Source organism: Homalodisca vitripennis, chromosome X (genome assembly GCF_021130785.1).
Source record: "Homalodisca vitripennis isolate AUS2020 chromosome X, UT_GWSS_2.1, whole genome shotgun sequence".
Lineage (NCBI taxonomy): Eukaryota > Metazoa > Arthropoda > Insecta > Hemiptera > Cicadellidae > Homalodisca > Homalodisca vitripennis.
The window spans coordinates 28,297,514-28,322,284 of record NC_060215.1 but is presented as its reverse complement, the minus strand read 5'-3'; the positions used below and the strand labels follow the sequence as shown (position 1 = coordinate 28,322,284).

The window sequence follows — 24,771 nt, the reverse complement described above, 5'->3', positions numbered from 1 at the left end:
TAAGTTTTGTATTACTTTATTTTGTTACTAGTTTCTAATATAAAGCTGAGTTGTTTCCTCAAAGTTAGCAGCAATCCTCTAGTAGTTACTAAAACAATACTTTTCAAATATTATTTTATTTTTTGGACGAGGCCTTCCGAAATCGTTTTAGTATCAGGTGACTCCACAAATAAAGTAAATAAAATTAATTTGAGCATGCTGTTACTAATAGCATTCTTCATTGTCAACATTAGATTGTTCTCAATTAAACGTAATATACCACTTTTGAGATGAAACTTTGGTCATTACATTATTATAAATCTCTGTTATGAGCTTGTAACAAGCTTTTTTACATTAAAAAGTGGGTAATGTGTGCACTTCTCATTTAAGGCTCATAATTTTTCTAGTTTTTTTTTAATCCAGAAAATGTCTATAACACATTTTTAGAAGATCACTATCAGTGTCAGTGTGAAGCAGGAGAGTGATAGATAGGCCTTTTCCAGAAACTAATAGTGAAACCCTTTTAGCCTTAAGCATTAGTTTTATGAGTAGCCTGAAATTCTGCCACATATGCTGATAGACCTGACCTTCTACCTGGAACATTAATGAGAATTTTATAAAGCAAATCATAATTTCTTCATTTCAGTACAAAAACCATGAAACGTTTTGCTTGGTTTAGGAATCTTCATAAAAGAGTTTAAAATATACTTTCTGTTTTTTATAGATTCATGTTCATGAAATTAAAATTTAAATAGAGATTAAAAATTATATGTTTTATCCTCAGGTGCAGTTTATATTAACAAATAAATAAAGAATAAACGCATTTTATTGTTTTATAAATTAAGGTTAGCTTGAGGATGATAGTAGCCTTATCTTGAATAGTTAGTAAATACTAAGGTTCAAGTCAACACTGGATATTTTCATCTATACACTGTGTGTTTTTATTATTGCACTTAGAACTGAACATTACACTAATAAACGTTCGAGTGAAAACTTAGTGCTCATTTTGACTAAACGACTAAATAATTTCATTACCACAATTGCTATCAGTAAATCAATTTAAACATTGTATGTACATCCGTGAATAGAATAAATGCAGTTAGGTTGGATTACTGAGTGGACTAAGTAAAAAAACTAATGAATAAAAAATACTTTCAGAAGCAATTCTTATTCCTGTATAAATTGAAATAAAATCTTTCCAAAGTTCACATGTTGTCTGTAAAACAACACAACGAGTGAGTATGAACAGCTAAGTAGAGCAACGAGTAAAGAGAGATAAATAAATGCTTAAAGAACGATTGACTTGACAATGAAAATAATAAGTCATGAAAGGTGTAGTCTATAATCTCAAATAGCTTTTTATCATTTGTCATAGATATCTGAATTGCATGAAAGCCAATAAAAATAATGTAGGATTTCTGACATGTTATCAGGAGATTTTGTTAAATGACCTTGGTTCTGCATATTGAGAGTCAGATGTTTACTCAACTGACAACACTAATGGTCTAAAAAGATTAAATTGACCTTTTCACTTAATGCCCTGTACCTTCCAAAAGCGACTGCATGAATCAATACTTGAGCCTTGACCGTTATTTAGTGTTTTGCTCATGGTCAAATATGATCTTGTTAATACGGATCAATACAAGGTTTTATCTAATGGTACTTTAATATTTTTCAAATCAATATTTAACCTGTATGTGTTTTCAATGTGGATATAAAAGAAAACCATTCATATTGATATAACTTTTGTGTTGGCTAGATATTGAATTAGATATACAAGAATTTACTACACTATATAAATTCTGGTTGGATAATGTAATCCAATGAATCAAGGATCAGTGGATGATTCAAATGGCATGGTAATTGAGTGAAATATTACGAAAGATTGCATGTGGTAAATGAACGAATAACAACTGTTTATATGTATATGCATTAACAGTTTAAAAACCTATTTAAAGATGCAATTTACGTTTGATTGCAACACAATCCATTGTGAGATTTTCTCAAACAATAACGTGTATTGTTTTCACAGTGTTAATATTATGTTAATCTTTTATACCACCATAATAGAGCTTAGTAATTTACAAAAGTTTTACACACTTACAAGAAAAAAGATCTTGTTATTTAATTTTATGTACAGAGTATTATAAATAATTGAATATATATATATATATATATATATATATATATATATAATACTTTTTGATAATTTTATTATTGGTCAGATATTTATTGTGAATTATAAGTGTGAGTAAGAGAGCGTTAACTGGCCTAATGCTATCGTATTAAAACAGACCCTGAAGCTATAATATATCACTAACTGCTATTACTACAGTGCAATCTGTTGTCATATAAAGCCCACACTAATTGTATTTGTATTATTTACAATGAATGATTAATTATTTCTGGGCCTAGCAGTCATTACACTAATCATTCTGGATAGTAGCAGTATAATGATTAAATAATAATAATTATCTGATGCACATATTCTGTTTCTTCAACACTGGTTGCTGAATGGTGTATAATAGTGCTGTTATGTAAATACAAACCGAATGTATTGTACAGTTAGACTAGTACATTTAAAAGACAATTAAAGAAAGGTTTTCTGATTTTTAACAACTTTAGTTGGAAGAAAGTCTGAATAAATTGTTACATGGAAGTCTACAATACAATTGAGTGTGTGTGCGCGTGTGTGCGCGTGTGTGTGTGCATGCCTGCATGTGGTTGAAACTGACTCACGCTCACTCTGTCAGAATTTCATTGTCAGGGCAGTGGCAATGGTGAGGAGTAATTTTCTACATTAGAGTCAAAACGTCATTTACGTTCTGGGTGGTTTCTTACGATGGTAAATCAAATATAAATGGTAATTTTGCTATGCTATTGTTATTAGAGTGCTGTTCCTAACTAGATAATGCTGTGTGGAGTAGATGTTTGGTTTATCAGGAGTGGTGAAACCGTTCTGGTTAGTGTTCAGTTTGGCATTGCCGTCAGTACAGCTGTGGCCGAACAAGAGGTCCTTTGTCTGTTGCACAAAGGATTATCATAAAGTTTTTAAACAACAAAGGTGTTAAACTGTCTGAAATGTTATTTCATTCGTGGGCATATTTGGGGACAGTAAACTGTCTCAGAATCGTGTGTTTACGTGGGCAAGAGAATTTAAGGGTGAATGAGTATCGGTTGAAAATGTAAAACATGATTGACGCTCAAGGACAAGCCTTACAGATGACAATATTCATGCCGTTCTAATTCTCCTGGAAAAGTCCTTGCAACGATTTCGTTGGACTTTAGTGAAATTTTATTTGTCAGTTTTCTACAGTGAATTTGGCTTACTACTGTCAGTTTTTACGGTCGACGAAAGCTGCCTATCGAAACAAAAGACAAGTCATGTCCATCAGAGATGAAATTCTCCTCAATGACAACGCCAGGCCTCACACCACGGCTTTGACAAGGGAAATACTGGAAAAAATAGGTTGAAAAACCCTTGAACACTCTACGTATAACCCTAAATTTTCCCCCTGTGACTACTTTTTGTTCACGCCTATGAAGGAATCACTGGGAGGAAAACGATTTGAGAGCAATGAAGAAGTTGAGGAGCACATGCCCAATTGGCTTACAACTCGCCCTCAAACTTTCTATGACCAGGGAATCTGAAACTTCCAAAGCGGTGGCAAAAGTGTGTATATCACACAGGAGAGTATTTTGAAAAGTTTTGAAAGAATAATAAGTGTATAAGGTTCTCAAATAAGGGTAAAAAAATAAATTACCGTTCATATTTGATTTACCCTCGTATATCTTAGATAGTGTCTTAGGTTGTTACTTTGTAATCCTAGAATATCACTGTAATGCCAGTTTTATCTGTTTTCTTTGTTATTGTATGGTCTAATTCGAGTAGTAATCTGTTTAAGGAGGTACTGGCCACCGGTCCTGATTACCAGCACATAGAAAAGAGTGCAGTGCCTACTCATCACTTCCAGAAATCCCTGCCTCGCTTGCCTATACCGGAGTTGGACAAAACGTGTGAAAGATACCTCAGAGCTCAACTCCCGCTCCTAGTCCCGGAATCGTACGATTACACAAAATCGTGCGTAGATAAGTTCAGGAAAACGGAAGGTGTTGTGTGTCAGAACTCCTTGATACAAGAAGACAAGGAAAATTCTCATACCAGTTACATATCAAAACCATGGTTTGATATGTATCTTTCAGACCGTAGACCATTGCCGATTAACTACAATCCTTTCTTGGTTTTCATGAACAATGAAAATAAGGATTACAATAAGCAATTAGTGAAAGCCGCCAACTTAGTCATATCATCTCTCAGGTAAGTTTTCTGTATTAGTTTTAGATTCTTTATATGAGTTTAAGAGTGCTTTTATCTTTTGGTAAGTACTTAATTACTTAGGATCATGGATTTTTTATTTGGATACAAATTTAAAAAAAATATATATGATGATAATTTTCTTCATTGGTACTAAGGTTCTACATTACTTGCCTGCCGAGCTAAATTTACACAAGAATTTGTGTAATTTTGTTTACACTGCTTTGTGCTTTATGGAAATTTTAGTAGCCAAGAAAAATTCCACCGATCGTGAGATAACAATGTTATGTTTTTTTTTGGCTGCAACTTAGACAGTTCCAGAGCTGACATTCTCCTGATTTTTATCAAAATTCCTTGTCATGAGTCAATGTTGTAAAAGTTGTGAGTGTTTGTTATTGGAAACATGCATTCTTGGATCTCATAATCATTTTCACAAAAGCCAGAAGGCAAATAAATGTTCATACAAAAATGTATGAAAATTTGATGTTTGTAAAATCACAAAATCCCTAATAACATAAATAATAGCTTCATTTCAGTTACATTATTCTATTACTTTATCAGTGTCTGGAAGTAGTAAAAATCATATTAAAACTAAGAAACTTCATGATATAAACCTTAATAATTATCTCACTATTTTTTCTGTATGTATAGGTTTGGTTTTAGAAAAAATAAATTCATCTAATAGAAATAAAACAGTCTTGATTGCATAAAAAATGTACACATATTTTTTCAATTTTTATACATAGATAAATTGTTCAAAAGTTCCAACAAACTTCATTTACTCAAATATATTTTGATCATTTTTGACCTACAAAACTTCTGTAATATATTGAGTACATAATATATATTGAAAACCTACTCTTTACAATTTTTTATATTTATGAATTAATTAAGTTTAACATTAAATTTGTTGTATCAAGACTCAAGAGTTTATTGATCATTAAAGATATAGTGATGCAATAGATTTCGTCAATACTAGTACAAAACAACCAAATGTGATTTGAAGAGTTATGTTTAAATAAATACTATTGATGTATTTTCAAGAGTGTTCTTTTGAATAAATAAGGTAACAGTACCTGATCGTCACACTTCTTTCTTGTAATACTTCATTATACAAGTTTCGGGGTTTGGTATCCCATCTTCAGATCTTTGTTTTCTTAATAAAATATAGAAGCTTAAGTGCTCCCCACTTTGTCATAGGTTAAAAATTAATTGTTTAACATTTCAATTTGGAACTAAAAGACAAACATCACATACGCACAGAAACACGGACACCGTAGCGAATATGTATTGAGTTGAAGGCTCAAAGTATATAATATGCCGGAAAATAACAATAAACCTCATGCCAATAGAAACCAATAGTAAAGTACCGTACAGAGATTGATTGCACTGATTTGTAAACACCGTACTTTCTGTTTTTCACAAAATAATTCATTAAATTTAATTTTTGATAAAAAGTACATTTAAGTAATTTTATGTATTTGTCACGTTTATAAACACATATACAATGCATGCATGTTTAAAAGTAATAACATATTTAGTACAAGGTAAAATAATAAGGGTGGTCAAAATAAAGTGAACTACCTAAATGGTATTTTCATCTGTTCTCTAAGTTATCTCATTTCAAGCATATTGTTCGAGCAAATCCCTAAACATACAAAAAATGTCCAAAATATTATGAAGAATCATATAGGCATAGTGGTACTCTTTTTTTTTAAGTGAGCATCGCTTAAGGAGACTGTCTGAAAAGTAGCTTAAACATGTTTTTTGGAAGCGAAGGTGACAAAAGTCAAGATCTAATGATCAAATCAATCAATCAATCATTTATTTGTCATATAATTATTACATAATGTTGGAGCATAGCTCCTGTAATGTATGACATGTCAATTTTTCTAAAAGCTACTTAGTCTACTATTAATAAAATATATGATATAATTACATGCAATAGGAAATAAAAAAAATTTTTCATCATGCCTTATTCATGCTTTTTTAAACAGTTCTGAATTAAAATCTTCAATCTTATATGGACATGCTGTTATTAATATTGCAGTCAGAGAAGAAACAAAACGTAATAAGTTATTTTCTTTTTTCATCCCATCAGGTATAATATTAAGCATTTTAATTCCCATGTAATAGGGACTCTTTTCTAACATAGTAAGTTTATGTATTGGGTATTTATAATTAGTTCTATATCTCGTGTTATAATTATGATTTATGATTGATGATGTAAATACTAGTGAATTCTTTTTTACAAATTTTAGAACTTCCAAAATATAAAGAGCAGGAATTGTCAAAATGTTATTTTTTTTTAAATACTTCTTTACATGATTCTCTATATTTTAATTTAAATATGTATCTAATCACTTTCTTTTGTAAAACAAAAATTGAATTCATTTTTGAATAATTACTTCCCCAAAATATTATACCATATCTGATTAACGAAACAAAGTAACCATGGTATACCATCAGGGCAGTTTGTTTGTCAGTTACCTCTGCAACGGTTTTTAATAGCAAAAATGGCTTTACTTAGTTTTTCTTGAAGCATATTAATATGTGATTGCCAGTTCATCGCCTCATCTACGATAATTCCCAAAAATGTGGCTTTCTGTGAAAGTTGGCACTCTTCTCCACAAGGAAAGTTAATCTTATTTATAATGCCATTGGTTTTAGCATGGGAGGTGTGAAAATGAATTAAGTTTGTCTTTGAGCTATTGAATTTCAAGCCATTTTTGCTAAACCAATCATGCATGTCTTTAATTGTTGCTTCTGCAGATGACTTTAAAAACTGTGGGTTTCTTTCAGTTGTTATTAATGTTGTGTCATCTGCAAATAATATTAATTTTGACATAATATTTTGAGGAAGATCATTTACAAACGCTAAGAACAATACAGGACCCAATATTGAGCCTTGGGGCACCCCAACAGTAACTGGTTTCCAATCTGAAAAAAAGATTTTCTCTTCTTGGTTTGAGGTTTTCACTCTATGAAACCTATCATTAAGGTACGATTCAAAAAATTTCAAAGATTTTCCACCTACGATCCAACTATTGTTTAATCCTCTCTCTTTTTAAGTCTTAATTTGTTGATGTTTTCAGCATTTTAACATAGCAAGAAATTTAATTACATTCTACATGGATGTTTAAATTACAAATATAATTACAATAAATTGCGCTCTCTTAGGTGGGCCTGAATGTAATTGCATCAATTCTTTAACATATTCAAGAATCAAAACGGCAGTTTTCTTAAATATTTAAAGATAGGCGAGATGGAAATAAAACATACAACTTCCTGAGATTGTTCATGAAATCAGTATGTCCAAGCTTTTGTATTAGTGAATTAAAAGAAAAAAAGTTGAAACCAAGTCATTCATTACTGGAAAAATAAAACTCATCTCATCTCACTTCATCAAAGTGGGTGATTTTATAGTTGCAACTTTTACAACTTAAAATCAATAGGGTTTCAAAATAACGAATATGTGACAACTAAACCATTACCAACTACTGCATTATAAAGTGCATTGATTTAATGTTTTACTAATTCCTAAGTGATTATGTGTTTTCAGGTTTTACAAGTCATTGAACGAGGGCTGTTTAGAGCCAGAAGTGTATCATTTGAAACCTGAATGGAGTAAAAACAATATGTTTAAAACATTCACTAAACTTCTTCCTGAAACTGTCAGCTGGTATGGGGCTTATTTATTCAAGGTAATTTTATATTATTTTAATGTGTTACTATGTTGATTGAAATGTGTTTTTGTGTGGAATATGTTTTTATTGTGGAACTAAATATTGTATTTAATTAGGACATTTTTTTTATATATTATGTTATTGTAACATGTTTGGTACTATTTCATTCTTAACTCTTTTTGTGTCAAACGCTTATTGAGAGGGTGGTGCGGTCGGTGCCAAGCATTTTTGACAGGTTATATCCCTCTGTTCTTCAAATGGTAATCTCCAGAGGGTACTAATCTTGCAGAAGCGGGCCATAAGAATCATGGCCGACCTCTCTTCCCGAGACAGCTGCAGAGAATCTTTTACTAAACTCGACATTCTCACTGTGACTTCAATCTACATCATCGAAGTCATCATATATGCTTCCAAGCAAAACTTCCCGAGAAACAGTGAGGTGCACAACTACTACACTAGACAGGCTCAAGCTCACCGTCTACCAGCTCATAGAACAACGCTCTTCACCAAAAAACCATCATTTGCTGGAATCAAGCTTCTGAACTCCCTTCCTGATGCCATCAAGACCGGAAACGCTAAAACTCTAAAAAGAAGACTACACAAGTGGCTGGTGAAGAACTCTATCTACAGTCTCGATGAGTTTTATGACATTCTCAACTCCTGACTTGTAATGTTTTTGTTGTTAATTTTTGTTCTTTCCTTTCAATGTTATGTTTCATAACTTATTATTTTTATTATTGATTGACAACTATTCTGTTCTTGATGATCATGAATAAAGCTTTCTGTATTCTGTATTCTCTGTGCCAAGCATTTGTGACAGGCTCTATATATATATGTACACTCCTCAGTGCTAAGCACTCTTTTGGTGTTTGTGTAGTGTTGTATACATTGCACAGTGTGGATGTTGAGTTTGCTGCAGTTCACCTTCCTCTTATTGTAGCGTCTAATATCTGACACTGTGTCAGACTTGACTCCCGGAATCTGGAGTCATTTTCGTCTGAAGAGATTGAAAAATTCGGCGACCAAGAAGATCAAAACTAGCATTTACGTTGTTTTGATATCAGAGACACCTAGATTACAAAATACAATAGTATACTGCAATATAGGTGAAGTGGCAGTCTCATTGTCTCATTAAGTACACAATTGAGTGCACTACGATGTTTCTGACACGATCTCTAAGCATGGTGGAGCAATCAAGGTTTCTACACATAACATAGCTATGGTTGGAAGCGTTGAGTCAATTTGAATGATGAGTTTAACTCCAGTTCACTTTCCTCTAATTGCAGCATCTGGTATCTGACGCTATCTCAGACTTGACTCCTGAAATCTGGAGTAATTTTTTGTCTGAAGAGATTGAAAACTGCCAGCGACGAAGATTGTGCACCTGATAAGACAATGAGACTATCACTTTACCTAGATTTCAATACACTATTGTATTTTGTTATTTAGGTGTCTCTGATGTCAAAATGACGTAAAGGTTCGTTTTGAGTTTCTTCATCACCGACTTTTTCAATCTCTTCAGATGAAAAATGACTCCAGATTCCAGGAGTCAAGTCAACCCATGGGGTTGGTTCTGAGGAGGGGATGATTATTTTGATTTATTATGTGTAACTTTACCCATAAATGAGTCCATCAAAACTCCATTTAAATGAGTCTTGACAGTTATTTATCAATTGACTTAGAGTTCTTTGTTAATGTTTTGAAGCTTTTTGTATTAGAAAAACAAACTTTTATATTCATAAGAACAAAAAGTAAAGTAATATCATCAATTTGTCAAATCATTGTATATAAAAATTAGTTGCAACCTGTTATAATCGTTTTTTATTGTTAGTTGTTATTTTTTGAACTAATTTCTCTTTTGTTTTCTTGGCAATAATTTTGTTATATTTATTAGACAGGAATGGTCCAAATCTTGTATATATGAATAATTTGTACAATAAACAAGTGCAGTTCTCCTGTGAAGTCTTGTTACTTTGGAAGCTATTCAAACTGATACTTAGAAAAGATATAGAACTAAGAGCACTACTATTGGGATTTTGTTTCATGCAAATTATCTGTTCTGTTTATAGTAGTTTTATTTCTGATGAGCTAAATTTATTTTTCACGGATGTTTTATAATAGATACTTTTTTAAATCCAAGTTCAATATTAAAAAATTGTTTACTTATGTGAAGAATAATATTTGCTTTGAAAATAAAGTGTTTTTCACAGTGATATTTTAAAAATTAAATATTCCTAAAAACACTATTGATTTATTATCCATCCTGGAATCTTTTATATCTATCTTGATGACAAACGATTCAACTTTTTATCTAATAAGCTTTGTGAGCACGGAATGCCTCATGGGGCAATCTTAATCACTGTATCCTGTATGTATACGCTGAAGGCGTCGGGGCCTAACCTCACCCATACTATTTAGAAACAATGTCCATGGTAAAACCGTGACATCAATACTGGTGAGTACCTTATTATCTTTACTTTTTCAGTCAATTAAAGACCTGATTTTTAAATATTGTACATGTAACAGAACGTTAATTAAAAAAATTAATAGTAAAAAAAGCAATCAACTATCCTTATTCTGTCCGTCCTCATAGGCCACTGGCCTGTGCGAGGATCTTATCAAACAGAATAAAGGGTACTGTTGATACAGTACAAGATTAATGGTACTGATATCAATCAATCATTTATTGTCAGAACACAAAGTGTATAACAACGTCATCAGTTAAAGGATAACAACAATCCATGCTAGCCTATAGTTATTAAGTACAAATACATTTTAAAATGCATCAAAACCCTTTAAATACATGTTTTCTTTACTATATTCAAGAGTAAAGTTTTTGTCGTTTTGCAAGACATTGTCAAAACAGTGAATATTTTGTTTAACAGGCCTAGGCCTAATTTAAAATTACAATCTAGTGGTCCAGGTGTAAAATTAACTAAAAATTTATAAAATATAGTATTACAAAGAACTAAAATAAGGTTAAAAGTTAGCTTATACATCATAGTATACTCACTTACACTATACTCACTTACACTAAACATTTTTCAGTTAACCATGATAAAAAGTGCAATGATCACAGACAGGATTTGATTCTAACTCGGACCCAAAGTCCAATGTCTTAGGCCGCTCAGCCATCGGCACTAAGTTTAGTTTAGTTTTGAGGTTTCAAAATAGTATAAACAATAGCAGTGTTAAAAACATATATAATTTCATGGGGGTTGGAAGTATAATTAATTCGAACCAGAAATGCTCCTACCTACAGGTGCAAAATATGTTTTAAGAGTTGGGCTAAACTCTGATACTCTTATATTATTAACGTCTGTCTACTTGCATTAAAAACATGTTATAGGACGCCATCATATTACATCATAATATGTGCTTTTACTAAGTAGTATAAGCTTGCGTGATCAAATCCAAACTGGTTTGGGATTGCTATCAGGCTGTTTCCTCCCTTACCAGAATCAACAATGTAACCGTTTGTTGGGTTCCTGGTCATGAGGGGATTCTTGGGAACGAAAGAGCTGATGCCCTGGCCAACCAGGGCTCAGCGACAATTATGGCGGGCCCTCAACCGTTCTGCGGTGTTCCAAGGTGTGAATCCTCTGTCTCGAAATGGATTCGCGCGGAGCATGGGAGAAGGTGGAGGTTGCATCTGGGTTTGAGAGTGAGTAGAATGGTATTACAGTCACCTTCCTCCAAGGTGGCTTCGGACCTTCTCTCACTAAACAGATCAATGTCTTCTAAGGTCATTGGTCTCATTACGGGGCATGGTCACCTGAGGAAGCATCTTCACAGAGTTGGCATCCTTCAGGAGGATCCGCTCTGTGGAAGGTGTAATGAGCAGGAGGAGACTGCTGAGCACCTGCTCTTTGATTGCCCTGCAATAGCAAGAGAGCGGTATGCCATCTTTGGTAGTTTGGACAGGGGTGGTGAATTTTCCCAGGAGGACTTGATAGGTTGCTTTCGGCGGTTTGTTGAACTGCTGAAGTTGTAGACTGGTGGGCCTCATGGTGTGTTTCCGGGGTGCGCAAAAAGCCCTTGAGGCTTAAGTGCATGGCAGTAGGCCGCCCCAAGGGAAAAAAAAGAAAAAAAAGTAGTATAAGAACTTTGATTTTGAAAATTGCAAGAGAAGCTGTGAGTACATCTCAAATTTAGAAACTTTAATTACTACGCAGAAGCACTTTATAAGAATAATTATGAATAAAACGAAAACTGAATCATCATATCCATTGTTTTTATGCTTGAATATACTACCTTTAAGATACTTGTTTTTATTTAAAGTCCTAAAAATTTTCTTTATGAGAAGCCAAAACTATAAGCCTACAAATGAATATAAATTAAAGCTACGAAACGCAAACGATTTATTAGTACCAAAACCTTTTAATACCTTTTTTACAAAGACATTTTTCTATATGGCACCAAGAATGTTCAATCTGTTACCACAAACAATCAGAAATGAAAATCCGTTAAATGTATTTTTAAAACATCTTAAAAAATGGCTTCTATCATTTGTAGATATTGAACCAATATTATTTAAGTTTGATACTTAAATGGTTAAGTAATGAAAGTTTTATTTGTTTATCCTCCTCATCTATTTTTATGGAAAATGTATTTATTTATGCAAAGACAAACATTTATTTATGCTTACTCTCCTTAGTTATATTAATTTTGTAATTGTATTTTTTGACTCGTGTAATTGTATATATAGGCTCTTATAAATTATCTGAAATTATTTATAGTATTTCTAGCTAAGCGGAAAGTAATTATGATTTCAATTGGTGATTGTAAACTTGTATAATATATTGAATGTTTATTGTATTTGCTTGAGTTGCTGCTATATTTTTTTTCAGTTAATTGAAAGTGTGTAAAATTCTCCAATCAGGCATGCCTGGGAGATTATATCTTTATTTCTCAGCTTTACCCTATTGTGTGCATGTTGTATTCATATGGTATAAGAATTATATTGTATTGCATGTAATTTTGAAGAAAATAAAGATTATTATTATTATTATTAGTAACAGATGGTTATTTATAAAAACATTTTCATTTTATATAGTATAATAAAATGTTGTTGTAAGTGTGTCCATCATAGTTAATGTTGCAGGCATTCCCATTAGACATGTCGCAGTATACAAACTTGTTCAATACCACCAGAGTACCAGAGGTGGGCAAAGACAGACTCAGTCACACCCCGGGGGCCAGACACCTTCTAGTCATGAGGAGGGGACACTTTTATGTGTTTGATGTCATCGACAAGGACGGTAAGATTCTTTTTATATTCCTACATTAATTCTTGATGAGCTAAATTAAATCAGCATGACATTTCCATAGCACTGCATTTCGTGGAAATACTCCACACTTCTAGATTCTGTTAATTACTTACAGGTATGTTATAAATAAGCTTAAAAATATGACAGTTTTTTTCTAATTTTTTTCATCAGAATTTGTGCTCTTGAAAATAAAATACAAACTTATTTAAACCAACCCATCAGTCAGTCATTGTTTATTGCAGAGACATAATTAACATGCATAGCAAACATCAATATTTAGAGTTTAAGCTCAAATTTTGCACGTTTTCACCACACCAGAATTCTACTCAAATGTACAATTCAACATTTATGTATCCTTCAACCATTTGCCAATTTTCCACCTACAGCGCCGAAGTCAATCACCTAATTGGCCGATCTCCCAGTCAAATGCCAAAAGCTCGGAAACATTATAAAATGCTTGTGCTTCTAAAGAGTTTCAAATGAGTGTTTAGCACATTGGGTGTAGTGGCATTCTCTATTATCCCGTTGGGCAGCTTGTTGATAAAGCGAACATCTGCCTGTGAGGGCAGATGTTCGTAAACTACCGTTCTTTGATTACCAGTTTGGTAGTTACTCCTCTAGTCTCATACGACTGAATGTCTTGGCCAGTTGTCATGGTACATTTAGACATACAGAACAAAGTTGTTTTAAAAATGTAGAGACTTGGCAGAGTCAACAGCCGAAGTTTTTTGAAGGTTTCTCTACAAGACTCTATGGAATTAAAATAAGCAATTATTGCACTTCTGCAATTTGAACACTCTTATCAAATGGTTGTTTGCACAGGCACCCTGAAGGTAATTTGGGGGTAAATCAAGCCATAATATGCCGTCATCAGAACCTGAGATGAGTAATATTTGGCTAAAGACCTCAAAACATAAATGCCTGATGATAATTTTGCGCAAACATGGCAAAATGTGGTCATTCCATGTCAACCCTTAATCTAGGTGTATTCCAAGAAATTTTGTGCTGTAGACTTCTTGCAGAATTGAATCTGCTAACATGACGGCAGGGCCACATTCTGAGTCTGCTAGTTGTAGAGCAAAGTTCATGACGTTTTGTGATTGAGGCTGTTGAAATTTTCAACACAATTGTTGATTTCAACACAAGTTTGTTCTTCTAAAAGAGATTTAAATCTAAAACAGATATTCTTGTCATCAGCACACTAACAACTTTTTAAAGCAGTCAGTAGTGAGTGTGGGTTTCTTATTATGTATAAAGTGAGAAACCCACAGTTAATAACACTTGCCAGTGATGAACACAGCTACATGTAACAATGTAGCAAAAGTAATCTAGATGTGAGATTATCTTTAGCAGAGCTGCGTGAAGTGAAACTGCTTGGCTCAATTTACAAATCTTTGCAGGTAACATTGTCAACCCTGACGTGATCCTGGGGGGTCTGGATCAGATCCTGGATGAGGATGACCCGGTGGCAGAGCACCCGGTCGGGATCCTTACGACAGCGGACCGGGATTACTGGGCGAAAGCAAGGAAACACCTGGAGAGCATCGGAAACAAGGAAGAGCTAAACCTGATCGACTCCAGCCTCTTCAACCTGGTATTGGATGATGCTACTCCGGGGGAAGACCCCATAAGCATGGTCAGGTTGTTCCTGCATGCTGACGGTGTGAACAGGTTTGTCCTCGTCGTTTGACTGGTCTATTGTGCAAACTTACAGGTGTAACTTAATTGGACGTAATTAATTGGTCTTATTGTGGGGGTATATGAGTGTATACTTGAATTCGGAATGGGGTATATGTAATGGGACTGAAAATTCCCCTCAATTGTCAGTAACAAGAATTGATTAACAAAAGTTAACACATAACAATATGGATACTACTAACACTTACTACTACTAGTTTACAGAGAAAAATATTAATATTAGAAAAATAAACATTAATGCCTTAACCTTTCCCACGCCACTTGTAAATCCATTACTTTTCCTATAACGCCAAGACAAGTAAAAAAAATGTTCTTTCTTTAAGATCAAAGCTAATTTTTATTATAACTAAATTATAAAGGTAAAAGTATAAAACGGGGCATTTTACTTAAAATTATCGTATTTATTGATAAAAATAAAAAATAACTATTTACAAAACTGTTTATTTCAAATAAATTTCAAGTTTCATTGTATAATGTAACCAAACTGAAAATTGAATTACATTTTATATGAAACAAGATAAATATTTCAAACTAATCACAACACTACCAAATGATAAAGAATAATAACGAGATACGTAGTAGACGCGTGTGCTCGTGACAATCGAGAAAGCAGTAATACACGCCACGGATATGTTTGGCTATGGCTCTGTAGGAAACGCAGAACTGATGAGCAGGCGGTTTGACTGAGGGGGCTCCCGTCCCCCTGCCACTGAGTGAAGGTCGTTTGCACCGAGCATTTCTAAGGCCTTTTATGAACTAAAAAACTCTCCAAGAGACATTCTAATATTATTATTTCTAATACAGTTATCTGTATTTGGCATTTTGGTCAAAGTCTACCATTCTGATATATCCGTCTACGGCGTGGGAAGGGTTAAAACTGTTTGCGGAAGCTCACGAACAAAGGGTATGGCTGGGTACATAGTGAAAAACTAGGTACAGTGCGATATGGTCTATCAAGACACATTACTATAATGGGCAAGCTTGAAACAGTCTTCCTTTAAATGTATTAATCTGTTAATAAATATGCTGTAGTCATATCAGTTGCAGTGTTTCATAAATGAAATAATCTAGTGATAATTTATGACTTTGTTTAAATTTGAAACTAGTTTATATTATCCTTTTTTTAAGCATACAAGCTTTTTTTGGTTGAAGTGAATAAAAAGTAGTAGTTGCTTTGTTAAACTGATTTTGAAACAATTACTTTGTTAAGTGAATAAAAATGAAAGTGCTACCAAAGGATTAGTACTTGCTTCAAATTTCCCAGACTGCTCCATGTGTGCTCCAGTTTCATGTGAATAAAACTTAACAACTACTCCTTTTTTTGTTCTCTTAGAACAAGAAGCTTAAATTGAACCTAGTCCTATAAGGACCTTTGCGTTGCTTCCGGAGTGACAGGATATTATGGATGGTTGGGAGTAGGGGCTGCCTCCCATCCGAGATTCATGAGGAAAAGTTTAGGGGACTAATCTAAAGTCCCCCCCCCCCCCAGAAAGGGGGAGAAGCCAGCTCTGAACCAACCTCTCCAGTCAAAGCAGGTAGGGGGTGGCACACCCTTATGTCTAGGCTGGCAAGAAGCTTTGCCTCTTAGGGAACGAACCCCACAAACTCCAACAGTCATCTCCCGCAGTAGACTACACCTATCAAATTATCCTTGCGCCCCAGAATCTCGACATTTCCTGTTAGTGATGTGCCGCTCTTGGACATCCCAAAAGTTGCCCAGATTTAAGTGACACATCGGTTTTTGTTGTACCTACTGTGGGTTCAATTGGAGGGTATAAACCAGCCAGAAGTGAACCCTCCTAGGAGACTACTACCTTGCTTTAGTAATTGTTTCATATTTGTGGAGTCTGGCGTAGATCAGACTTCATTTCAGTTCAGTCTGCATCGTGATGATATTCATGAACATTTGTGAGATAAGTTGTACCACGAGCATCAGCATGTCATAACTTACGGTTTTTGGATGAAAGTGAACATTTTTCACTGCTGACTTTCTATCCGAGACTGATGAGACACGAGGAGGAGCTTTTGCACCAATGGGGGAAATGGAAATAATTTTAAGCTCTGTGGCTGATCCAGTGAGTTTTCTTAGGCTCTGTAAGGCTTTCACACTTTCCCTCCAGCATTCTTTACTCAGCCAGATTACAAAGGAAGCTTCTGTCTCAGCTTTAACAATGCATTTGCCTTATTTCTGCTAGATAATGTAAATCTTAAAATACTCAGGTACAACAACTAACCAAATTATTTCATTTGTCGTGGGTGGCTAGCCTGATTATCGTTATTGTTATTGTTGGCTCTGTTTGTATTATTTGTTTTTAATGCCTGACAGTTTGTGTACATTTTGTATAATGATGGACCGTAAGAACCTTTGTGGTTCTGACGTCAACAAGGCATTGTAAAGTGATTGTGAATGTAGTAAAAGTGAAAGTAATTTGATGGCAGCATTCACAGCCGCTGTATCTTGTACTTTATTTCTACTTTATTACTAGTACTATTAATGACATCAGAACTGTAAATACCTCACCTATGTATGGTAAAACTTGTTTAAGTTCATTGTCATCTTTATTTTATGCTAACTATCTAAGATACTGTGGAAAAATAACAATGTAATGAATGTAAGGCATTGGAGTTGCCCTCACTTGCACAACAATGGAAAGGGCATTTAGGATTTTGTACTGTTTAGTTCTACAGTAAAAATGCACTTTCTCAGTTATTTATAACCTGATCACAATAAATGAGATACGTTTTGTCTTTTCATGAAGTTGTTTTTAGACCTCTTAAGAATTTTTGTTCAGACAGTGTTTTTGAATTAGGTATGGTAATTTTAAAATTGATAAGACACCATTTTAAATCTGTGAAAAAAACTTTTTCAGTTTGTAGAGGTAAGTTTCTTTATAGCAAAAGAATTTTTATACTGAATTTCAACATATAACTTTTAAACCATTATTGAGTTGAACATTTTACTCGTTTTGATTTAAGGAAACTATTCTGAAGTTTTGGAATTTAGTTTGGAAACACCCTATATAAATCAGTAAGCTATTGTTATATACAAAAATAAATTATCTGAATCTGCTGAAGTGTTATCTAACTAGAGTTTTAGTGTCTTAGAATCTGTTTAGAATCAGAGTAAGATTGGTTACATTTTTCTCAGTTATCTTTTACTGAATGTAATTATGGATTTTGACCAAAAAGTATTTTTTATTAATTCCAAGATATTTTGTAGGAATAAAGAAAGAGTGTATTTTAATTTGTATCATTGCCCTATTATAATTTATAGCTCTCTTTCAAACCACCTTATATTTTCTGGAAAAATGGTAGGAATATAGGGTTTAAAGTTTGAGGCCATTTAAGGTAGCAAATCAATTCTTATTTTGATTTACTTTAAGTTAATATTTTTGGTAAACTTATTATGTTTGCTGGTGATGCTTTGATTTTCCAATAAGGTTTAAATTGGCATGTGTTACATTTAGGTATTGTATTTTTATCATAGATTAAAATATATCATCCGTGAGTATTATAAAAAAGCAAATTCAAAAAATACACTTATACATTTAGTGAACTTTATGAAATTTTAAATGAATGAACAAGAGATAAAAATGTCATATAATACATATTTACAGAAACAATTTTTGGAATCATTACATAGAAAGGGGTTTTTTATGCTGTGATGATTTTTTAAATTCTAATTAATTACTAATTTGCAAATCACAATCTATGTATTCTTTTATTGGTATCCGTTTGTTTAATAAACTACCTCTTACCAGTCATAACAATAGTTTTAGTAAATTCAAATCAGTGATGTATAGATGGCTGTTAACTAGACCTTTTTATAGTATAGATGAATACCTGGCACTGTCTGTGATAGATTTTTCTTTTTAATTTAAACATCTGTATTGTAGACCACTTAAATGTGTAACTGTTTTAATTGTCTTTTATTGTACTATTTATTTATTTATTATTGAATGTTTTACCATTTTATTACAATTTTATTAATTTATTTTCTCTAGAATCTATTAATACATGTATTTATTGTTGATTGTCCATGCTTAGTTATACATAGGATACTGTTATTTCATCTCGGCCAGTCAGGTTTTCACTTAAGTTAATATTTAATTTAATATATTATGATCTAATATTCTATTGAAGCTTTGGTGACGATGTCAATCCATTTTAATGATGTTATGATGACTAACAAAGATTCTTGATTCTTGAAGTGTTTTTCAAACACGAGTTTTAAATATAATCTTTGAGACATGACTACTTTACTGGCCACACTGACAACTAAGATTCCAAATTGTATTTAACTATTCGTTAAAAATATTCTTAATTGAATTTACAAGTAATTTACAATTTTTGCTTCAGGCATCACTCAACACATGATATTCCTCATGTCCTTTTCCTCTTGCTTACAAACGACCTACCTCAGTACCTAACCAACCTCTGCCAAACAATAATGTATGCAGATGATACTGTTCTAACATTAGCTAACAAAAATTTAAATCAACTTGAAATAGATACACGAACCATCCTCAACTCAGCAAAACAGTACTGTAGGACAAACGACCTAGCTTTGAATGAGAGTAAAACTGTACAGCTGACGTATAGCGCAAGAGGAAACACACAGAATGGGATACCTGACTTAAAAGTACAAGATAATTTAAAATATTTAGGTATTAATCTTGACATGAACCTCAATTGGAAGGCTCATGTTGATGTGCTGTGCAAGAGACTTGCATCAGGCACCTATGTCATAAGAAGGATAAAAGAAATATGCAGAACATCTGCAGCAAGAATTGCCTACTTTGCTCTTTTTGAGGCACATGTTAGATATGGCATAGCAGCATGGGGTGGAACTACTAGCTCCAACATGGAAAGAGTTTTCTTGCAGCAGAAGAAAACAATAAGATGCTTAACAGGCCTTGGATTTCAAAGCAGCTGTCGAAGAGCATTCCAGGAGCACAAAATACTTACAGTACCTGCACTTTACATAAGCAAGGTTATTCTATTAGTAATCTCATTAAACAAGCCAAAACTTGGAGATTATCACCAATATAACACCAGAAATGCCTCAGATTTCTCACTTCCAGCACATCACCTGAGCTTTTCTGAAAGGAAGCCAACCTTCAGGAGAGCACGGTATTTCAACAACCTGCCAGACCACATCAAACAAGACACGGGAAAGACCTTCAAGGGAAAACTCCTTCGATGGCTTGAAGATCATCCCTTCTATAGCGAAAAGGAATTCATGGAGTGGAAGACTTAAAGATAACACTCGCAAGATAGAACTTCATTTTTATGTAACATTGTTTTGACGCCAATACCGATCTCTACGATTGTGTAAATAAAGAAAGATTGTCTATTGTCTATTTGTCGATTATGAAAATTATTGCTTGTAGCCTTGCATACATAATTTGTGAATTAACTTGTACATTTTAAATAAAGTATAATTTAATTTTCGTATTAGTAAGCCTGATATGACTAAATTAGATAGATAGCAAAATAACTCACTGTTTAGGATTACAGTAAAAAAGTAATCAGTAAAATTTATTGATTTTTATATTACATCTGACCATTTATAATTCATAAAGAGTACAGATTTGGATTGCATTAAAACAAATAGCAATTCTCATGTTTCTTAGCGATAAAAATATAGCAATCTCACTTAGACTTGTGCCACCTCAACGACACAGTTTTTAGTTCGCATATTGAAGAGTTCTTGTAGCAGGAAAATGTAAAGATTTTCCTAAAAGTAAATTAACTGATTTCAGATGGTTCGACAAATCGTTTTCCCTGATTGTCGCCAAGGACGGAAGGGCCGGAATAAATTTTGAACATTCCTGGGGTGACGGTGTTGCTGTACTTCGGTACTTTAATGACATCCATCGTGACAGCGTCAGGAAACCCCGAGCTGTTAATTTCCACCTGAAGAATTTGTCCACACCAATACGAAAATTAAGTAAGTGTTGTTTATAGATGTAATTAATGAGTAAATGAGTTCTTGAATTAGATAAAATAGGTAGAGGGTGATAAAATATTCTGTGGACCAACTGATGTATTTGTGTTGTTTGTTTAGCAGTAACAAAATAAAAATAAAAACAAAAACATCAAGACAATAACAAACATTTTGAAATGAAATGAAACCTATTATTCCACATTATTACTGCTTAACTTCACCCTTCGCAGGCCACTAATAAATCCATTAACTTTTCAATACCGCCAAGACAAGTAAAACAAATTTTGTTTCTTTAACTTTAAAGGTAATTTTTATTATAACTAAATTATAAAAGGTAAAAGCAAAAAAAAATATAACAGGGCATTTTACTTAAAATTAGCGTATTGATTGTAGAAATAAAAAAATAACTATTTACAAAACTGTTTATTTCAAATAAATTTCAATTTCATTTTAAAATATAATTAAACTGTAAGTTTAATTACATTTTACTATGAAACAAGATAAATATTTCAAACTAATCACAACACTACCACACGATGAAGAATAATAATGAGATACAAAGTAGATGCACACGTTCTTGACGACCCAGAAAGCAGTAATACACGCCACGGATATGTTTTGTATAACTCTGTAGGAGACGCAAAACTGACGAGCAGGCGGTCAGAGTTACACAAAGGGCGCTCCCTTTCCCCCTCCGCAGAGTGAAGGTCGTTTATAAATGCTTCCTTGGCAACCGCGATAAGCGCGGAGCGTGTGAACTAGAAAACTCTCCCAAGAGACGTAATCTATAATATCGGTTATAACTGTATTTGGCATTTTGGTCAAAGTTTGCCATTCTAATATATCCATCTATGGCACTTATCACTGTGGTACAAGTATATCACAATTGGTAACTGTGACAACACAATTGACACATTCTCCCTAGTCTAGTTCTCAGTTATTTGTTACGATGTTATTTGTAAATTTTCTTCAAGGAAAACCTTCCTGCAAGAGCAGTGCTGCAGCAATCCTGCTGCTTATTGTGGTATTCTGTTAGGACCTTTTAACCCAGCTGATCAGTATTTCCAATTTAGGCAGTTCTTATTTCTTAGTAACAAATTATATAAGAATCAAAACCGACTTTGGGAGCAAGAATCAAGACCACAATTTTAGTATCGGTATCGAATTATTTTGAAATCGGCCCACCACTGTAATGAAATTAGTCATAGAAGTCGAAGTAGAAATGCAGAAGATTCAAGAACAGATGGTACCTTATTACTACTAAGAATCAGTAATTCCACAATGGCGAGTTATGATCAACTTGTCTGAATTTATTTATTGCATTCATTATTATTCATACCATAAATACGTATATGTGTCTCACTGCTATTTAGACTTCATCATTACAATGGTAGTTAATATAATTAGTTGTTTCATCACTATCATTACATTTCTCTCTTTTCAGAGTTTAAATTGGATGACAAAGCCAAAAATGCAATAGCGGAAGCTAAGAAAAGGTATGAAAAAACGTGTAACTCTTTGGAAGTGAGAGTCTTAGACTACAGGATTTTTGGTCGTCAACTGTGCAAACCGCTCAATGTCAGTCCAGATGCTGTAATGCAGCTGTCATTTCAGGTGTGTTGTTAAATTTCATAGTTTGTAAGTATCATTTCGGTACAGTAAGTGCAATCCATGATTAAAGTATTAATGTAATTAGTTCCATTCTTGTTCTGTTTTGTGTACATCCATTTTTTAAATCATTAGCCCATTTTATTAAACTGCAGTTACAAGTTTACACATACAGGAACATATAAGTACAATTCTACGATATATTATGTTCTGCTGTAGACGCCTGTAAAATTGTAAAGCATGATTTGGTTGTAAATTCGTGACTTAAACTCAGAAGTGATGAGTTTTCACTTTAAATATTGAATTTAGACATATAAAATACAATATTGTCACTCAACCATCAGCTAGCTACAATATAACTTACATTAATAGTTGTTTCACAATAAAATTATTCACATACTTATTCAATCAGACCAATCAACTGGTAAGGTTTTTCACAGTAGTCATGCCCCTAAAAGCGAGTTTTTTTTATTGTTATTTTGTTTTATATTTGGTTTGCTAAAATGGACAGACTATTTACAAAGGAAAAGTAACCTTTTTAAACTAAATATTTTTCAAAAAATTTTAAAGAATATTTAAAAACAGAACATATTTACGATACAATGATTCAATATTTGTTGGTTTTTGTACATGTACTTAATTATTAAAGGTATGAAAAGATCTAGTGATGGTTTAATGATTTCTACACATCATGTAGCTTTAGAAGTTTTTAATGGTGTGAAAGGCATGCATAGCACAACATCACGCTTGTCATCCACGTTGTTGAACAATTATTCAATTGGCTTTTGATATATTTTCAGTCAGATACATTATATGAGAGCCATTCGAAAAGTAATCTTATTTTTTTTAATAAAGCACTGAAGTAGATAAAAACATTTCATTGTATACGCTCTTTTAAAGCTACAATTTTCCTCTACTTTTTAATATACTGTAGTTTCCATGAACATTTGCGTACTTATTTTGATTTATTCACTAACTTTGAAATTCCTCCTGCAAAATGTTTTCTTACCTGTGCCTTGTGTAGCAATGCTATGTGAATTCACACCTTTCACTGTTCTTTAGTCTCAGGATTCGTTCACTGAAACCATATTTCTTCTTCGGTTAAAATCTGTTCAGAAACGATTTTCCTTCTTGGTCATTAGCGCATAAGAAAATCTAGAACCAAGGTCATTCATTGTGTCTTCTGAAAGAATATTCGGGACTAATCAAGCATAAAACTCAGTAGCCTTAGGTGTCTGTCACTATCTCATTCAAAACAGTCCTGGAAATTTGTGAAAATTCATTCAAAAGTTCTGAGGTTGTAAAAAGTTCTGCAAAATCCTGTTTCCTTCACAAGTTCTGCAGTAATTACAGACAGCCAGCCATCTCTCTGTTCACACACACATTTATTCAGCCTTTTTTAAACAAGTGAACCCACTCCCAAAAAACTCTTTCACTCATTATCTTCGGTCCATACTACGCAGCACAACGTTCTCTGTGTATTGCTGATGCTGAATATTGCTTAGCTGTGAATAATCAAATAACAGCAAACACTTCACCCTTGGCGGGATTTTCTATTGCAGCACACATTTTGCAAGTAATAGGGAAAAAAACAAGCACTTGAATGACATTCACTCTAACATGGCTAAATGCTACCTTGTTTGCGCAAGAATGGCGTGCTAACTTCGCGCACAGTGAGAAAATAGAGGTTACTTTCTGAATAGCCCTCGTAAATAATGCAATTATAAACAAAATACTAATTAGCATGTTAAAGGCTCCTCAGCACACAAACAATAAAAATCTAAGAACCTGCAGTGAAATAAAGTAACAAAATGCATGTGGGCTAAAGTTACAAAATGTCCTTAACAAAAATAGATAAACAAGTATATCCAAATTGAAAATTTAAAACATTTTGGTTGTGAAGTATTAAATTGGGATACCCGTTGAGAGGTTTTAAAAATCGAGATAATTGCCTAAATTGCTTTTAAACATTAGAAACCTTCAAATTAACGCTTTTAAATCAAACATTAAAAATATGGTTGATTAGTCAAGGATTTTATAGTGTTACTGAATTTTAAAATGGGAATTTCTCTTCTGTAAAATTTCAATCCAAGATGTTATGAAAAAATGTGTTTCTTACTTAATGTTTATATTTATTTGTGTGTTTAGTTTATTTATATCTTTAATTTATTTATATGTTTTAAACTTATTACACGTATTGTTGTACATTTTAAATGTAGAAATTGTAATTATTCATTTTTGTTGACTATAAATGTATTTTATTTG

The 24,771-nt window shown here is 33.0% G+C and overlaps 1 protein-coding gene across 1 annotated transcript in view; it reads left to right on the top strand.

Moving 5' to 3' along the window:
* LOC124368847 (carnitine O-palmitoyltransferase 2, mitochondrial) overlaps positions 1–24,771 on the top strand; it is a 42,943-nt gene that overhangs the window by 11,680 nt on the left and 6,492 nt on the right. Inside the window, exons 4-9 of the mRNA XM_046826285.1 lie at positions 3,872–4,297; positions 7,857–7,998; positions 13,085–13,241; positions 14,651–14,921; positions 20,714–20,901; positions 22,343–22,512. Of these exons, the coding sequence (XP_046682241.1) occupies positions 3,872–4,297; positions 7,857–7,998; positions 13,085–13,241; positions 14,651–14,921; positions 20,714–20,901; positions 22,343–22,512 (1,354 nt within the window). The remainder of the gene's footprint in view (positions 1–3,871; positions 4,298–7,856; positions 7,999–13,084; positions 13,242–14,650; positions 14,922–20,713; positions 20,902–22,342; positions 22,513–24,771) is intronic.